This window comes from Sinocyclocheilus anshuiensis, unplaced genomic scaffold (genome assembly GCF_001515605.1).
Source record: "Sinocyclocheilus anshuiensis isolate Anshui unplaced genomic scaffold, SAMN03320099.WGS_v1.1 scaffold2571, whole genome shotgun sequence".
NCBI lineage: Eukaryota > Metazoa > Chordata > Actinopteri > Cypriniformes > Cyprinidae > Sinocyclocheilus > Sinocyclocheilus anshuiensis.
In genome coordinates this window covers 1,261-6,614 of record NW_015560621.1, presented here as the reverse complement: position 1 = coordinate 6,614, position 5,354 = coordinate 1,261, and the positions used below count along the sequence as shown (strand labels likewise).

The 5,354-nt window shown below is 47.1% G+C and overlaps 1 protein-coding gene across 1 annotated transcript in view; it reads right to left on the bottom strand.

The window, feature by feature from the left end:
* Positions 1-4,781, bottom strand: part of LOC107681878 (zinc finger protein 541-like) — a gene marked incomplete at its 5' end in the record, with an annotated part of 8,383 nt that extends 3,602 nt beyond the window's left edge. Inside the window, 3 exons of the mRNA XM_016478246.1 lie at positions 4,025-4,070; positions 4,219-4,558; positions 4,656-4,781. Of these exons, the coding sequence (XP_016333732.1) occupies positions 4,025-4,070; positions 4,219-4,558; positions 4,656-4,781 (512 nt within the window). The remainder of the gene's footprint in view (positions 1-4,024; positions 4,071-4,218; positions 4,559-4,655) is intronic.
* Positions 4,782-5,354: the final 573 nt, after the last annotated feature.

Genomic DNA, 5,354 nt, shown 5'->3' with positions numbered 1-5,354 from the left:
CAGCCCATTCCCTGGTCCTCTTTGCAGACGACTGCTTCCACCCACCTCAGGCCGTTGAGGACTTCATCTCTTTCAGTGCCTAGGAGGAAGAGGACTCCATGTACATCTCTGCCTCTTAAGAAGGACTGGGCGGAGTCGGAGCCCGATCCGGATCGCCCCAACACTGAGGGCCCTGTAGTCCTCCATGGGGAGCTCGCCAGGGTCCTTGCCAAGGCGGTCAAGGAGCTAGACCTGAGCTGGAAGGCTCCAGAGGAACCTGTCAGGAGTAGGATTGACTCCTGGTACTTCCAGTTGGGAGTTGGCGGTGCTGAAGGTCTTTCAGGCTAAGATCCTGCAAGCCACTTATGGAGGCATTGTAAACAGCGGAAGCCATGAGAGACGTGCTTAAAGACGACGGACTCCTAAACGCGCTAATTTCTCCCTCTGGCCTCTTTGGTGACGCCGTGGAGTCAGTGATTGAGCTCAAAAGTGTGTGAAAGCTACGAGTCATCTGATGCCACGACGTGTGTCTCAGCAGCCTCCTAGATCACGCTCCTTGTCTGCACCCCGTTCTGCACAGAGAGGGTCTAAACAGCCTGCTGTGTTCTCCACGCCGACCCGTTCGGAGCCAGATGTTCGCCGTAAGCAATGGCCGGGATCCGGGAAGAGACACTACGGACCGAGGAGGAGCCCCCGCCATGATAGCAGACCATCTTCAGCTGCCAAGCCTTCATCCTGAGGGTCCTGTCAAGAGGAGGAGAGAAGAGCTCGCGGGAGGCCCAGCCTCCAGGCGATGGATGCAATGTTCTGTTTTCTGTCCATGCAATAAAAACACCTCCTCTCAAAAAGAGCTGTTTCCTTCTCATACTATGAATACTGTGTCGCTTGCCCTGCCTCAGAACAGTGCGAAGCCGCGATCTGTACCTGTTATGGCCTCCCAGTGTCACAGGGATGCTGGCAGCCCCCCGCTGCCCATGGCGGTGGGCGAGTGTCAGCCAACTTTCCCTCCACGAGCCATTTCCCCGCTAGCGCATTTAGGCTCGCTGGGGCAAGGCACCAGTCTACGCATTCAGCCACTACATCAGTTTCTAGACGCGTGGAGAGCTATTCCATGCGTTTCGCGTTGGCTGTTACACGTAATATAACATGGGTATTCTCTCCAGTTCAGACGCAGACCACCCCGCTTCAACGTCATGGTTCCATCCCTGATGTTGCCACAAAATGCCACGGTTCTGAAACAGGAAGTTCTCAGTCTGCTCGCAAAAGGAGCGATAGAGCATGTCCCTCCAAGCGAGCTGCAAAGCGGGTTATACAGCCGCTATTTTGTGGTGCCCAAGAGAGATGGGGGGCTCGGTCCAATACTGGACCTGAGGCCCATCAACTGAGCGCTTCAAAAGCGTGTGTTCAGGATGACGACCCTGAAGCAGATCCTGGTACAAATTCATCCTGGGGACTGGTTTGCATCCATGGATCTGAAGGACACATACTTCCATATTCAGATTGCGACATGCCACAGGCGCTTCCTGAGATTCTCATTTGAGGGCACAGCATACTAGTATTCAGTTCTTCCATTCGGGCTTTAGCACCGAGCATGTTTTCAAAGTGCATATTTGCAGCGCTTTCCCCCCTCAGAGCGAGTGGTATGCGCATTCTAAATTATCTGGACGACTGACTGATTTCAGCCCATTTAAAAGATGTGCTTATCAGTCATATGGACACGCTGCTTCGTCATCTGGAGTCCCTGGGACTGTGTGTGAATAAGTGTAGAGAAATTGGGCATACTTTCGAAGAATGTCCCAATGGCAGGAGCAGGTTTGGTAGTACTGGGGGATAGTGTGTGGGGGTATTAAAAAGAAAAATAATTTAATCATAAAATGTAACTTTGTTTTCAAAGTGCATATTTGCAGCGCTTTCCCCCCTCAGAGCGAGTGGTATGTGCATTCTAAATTATCTGGACGACTGACTGATTTCGGCCCATTTAAGAGATGTGCTTATCAGTCATATGGACACGCTGCTTCGCTATCTGGAGTCCCTGGGACTGTGTGTGAATGTACAGAAGAGCGTGTTCACCCCAACTCAATCTATCACATGTGTTTTGACTTGGTGAAGATGCGAGAGCGCATAGACACCCTCTCTGCAGCTCTGAACCAGTTCAGACCGGGTCAGTCTGTTCCTCTGAGGGAATTCCAGAGGTTCCTGGGACTTATGGCGTTGACGTCATCAGTTTGTCACCAGGGCCTTCTGCACATGAGGCCGCCACAGTTGTGGCTGAAAGATCGAGTCCCGTGGATAGCATGGACTGTGGGACATATCAAGGTCACACAAAGCTACATCAGCGCTCTGAGACCGTGGTGCAACCCAGAATGTTCAGCAGGGGGATTCCCCTAGGGCTGGTGACAGCGCACACTGTGGTAACGACGGATGCGTCAACCACAGGCTGAGAAGCAGTGTGCCAGGGCATTCCAACTTCAGGCCTGTGGTCAGAATCTCAGAGCACATAAACCGCTGAAGGCGCTATCCTTAGCTGTAATGGCCATTCTGCCGCAGTTGGAGCAGCGGCATGTGCTGATTTGCACTGACAACATGTCTGTGGTTTCGTACATAAATCGCCAGGGCAGTGTGTGCTCCAGAGCCTTTTTCAAGCAGGGTACAAATCTTTTATTATGGTCATTTACTCTCTATCAGAGCAGCACATATCCCCGGTCTCCTAAACTGCGGAGCGGACATGTTCTCGAAGGAACAGAATTCCTCACAGAGAGTGGAGGCTGCATCCCCGCTTGGTCCGGATGATTTGGGATTGCTTTGGGAAGGCAGAGGTGGATCTGTTTGCGACGAGCGAGAACACACACTGTCCAATGTTCTTTTCGCTGTCCCACTCCCCATTTTTTTTTTTGCCTCTGGTATTATGCAAAATCAGGGAAGAGAAGGCATCAGTGATCCTCATTGCCCTGAACTGGCCGAATCAACCTTGTTTTCCGGACCTCAGGGAGATGCTGGTGGCTCCGCCTTGGCAGATTCCCCTCAGAAAGGACCTACTGTCTCAAGCGGACGGCTCGATATGGCAGCTGTGGAGCCTGCACGTGTGGCTACTTCAGGGATCCTAGAGGAGCTAAGCCTCTCCGTGTGATTGACACGATCTCGGAGTATTTTGCACCCTCTACTAGGTGTTAGTATGCACTTAAATGGGGAGTGTTTATTAAATGGTGCTGTGATGAAGATATCGACCCACCGAGCTGCCCCGTGTCAGATGTTCTACATTTTCTGCAGCACAAGCTCGATAACGTGAGCCTGCCATCAACGCTAAAGGTTTATGTGGCCGCTATTGCTTCGTTTCGTTTCCCGATTGATGGGCAATCGATTGGGAAGCACGCGCTGGTGGTCAGATTTCTCAGGGGAGCAAGGAGATAACATCCCCTATGCCCTCCTTCAGTGCAGCCGTGGGACCAAGCACTGGTATTGAAAGCTCTTTCTCTACCCCCGTTTGAGCCCCTGGATTCTGTTGCTATGAGGGACCTTTCCCTCAAAACTGCTCTGCTTCTTGCCCTTGCTTCGGCTAAGCGCATAGGAGATTTGCGCATGCTCTCAGTGGATGAGAATTGCAATCGTTTTGGACCTGGTCACTGCAGTGTTACTCTCCGGCCTCTGCTTAAATATATCTCTACTCCTTTTAAGGTGCAGGTCAATTCTTTGCCCGCTTGTCTGCTAAGCCGTTGACCTCTCATGATGCTCTCATAAATACTTTATCTAGATCAAGTGAGGGGTGTACTCACTTTTGTGAGATACTGTATATATATATATATATATATATATATATATATACACAAGGTGAATTTAAACACAACTCTTTAGATCAAAATATTTTAGATCATTCAGTCAAGTGTAATCAAACTGTTTCCTGGTATTACATTATAAAAAGTAGTATTTTGCTATAATAAAAAGATATTATAGAGACCTAAGATGCATAATAGATAGATCATAACTGCAATAATGTCTAACTTGGTGGACTAATTAAAACTTAATACAAATGAATTTATTACAGACTCACGGCTGTATGTTGGTGACTGTGTTGTCAATTGGGAAGGAGACACCATCTGTGGGGTTCAAAGTTAAAATGATTTGGCAAGAAGTTGGAGCTACAATGATAAAGCATTTACATTATTTATTTCTATGCTGTACAAAAGTTAACTGTGCATCAATCAGGAATCCAGTCAAAGCTGAAATCATGGGTTTAGTGCTCACCGAGGGTGCTGGGAAGAGATGGGCATTGCTGATGCTGCGGTAGGCTTTTAGAGTAAAGGCCTGTCCCAGGACGGAGAGGGCTCAGCATTGGCTGAGGGGTGTAGGGTGGGGGATGAAAACTAGGGCTCAGTGGGTGGTCTGTCAGATAGTTTGGCGAGCGCAGCTGGCTGGGGTAACCGCCCGTGCCACAGCTTCTCTGCAAACCCTGGGTATCCTTATTATTGGTGCATTGTGGAGAAGATAGTCGAGGCAGAGTTGGACTGGGGATGATGAGGCAGTTTAAAGGGTCAAGACGACGAGACGTCTTAGCTGCACCTTTACGAGTCTGTGACCTCTCGGCCTAGGAAAGACAGAAACATTGAACTTTGAACAATGATAAGTCATCTTGGCATATCCACTGTATATTGATATTATATTGTTATCTACTACAACATTACTTGATGTGTAGAGGCTTGGGGGCCTAAAACATTTGTCACAGCGACTGGTACAGACACAGGCATGATCAGTGGGGACAGGTTTGTTCCTTTGGACTTTTGTCCTGAAGCCCCCTGCTGTCCTTCATTCTGTAACAAAAAAAATAGATAAGATAAAGTGTCAGTGCAAGTATTGTGCTTATTTTCATATTTTTTGATTGTCCAGGGTTCCCACTCTTTCATGAACACCAGATTCAAGGACTTTCAAGGACTTTTTAAAGCACCATTTATTTTATATCAAGCACCTATCAAATTCACACCCCAGCATATGTAGTGTCATGAAAGACCTTACATTACTTAACATTTCACCACTTACACTTAACATTTACATGAAACAGTTCAGAGTAATAATGTTTTGAATGTGTAGGTTTCATAAATTTAGACCATTTTGAGCAGTTGTGTTCAAAGGAATTTAATGAAATCCATTGAAGTCAGTACTGGTAATATTCAAATTAAATTTCTAAAATATTGATAAAATATGCATCAAACTGGTTTTTGCTGTAGTTCTTTTACTAGATTTAAATTTGAAAGAATTTCTTAATTTTTAAATTAATAAAAAGTGGTTAAATGTAATAACATGGTAAAAGCTGATAACATTAAAAATGTGCACATTCACTCAAAAGATACGTTACTCATTAATACATAATAAACTCAAGTCAAAAT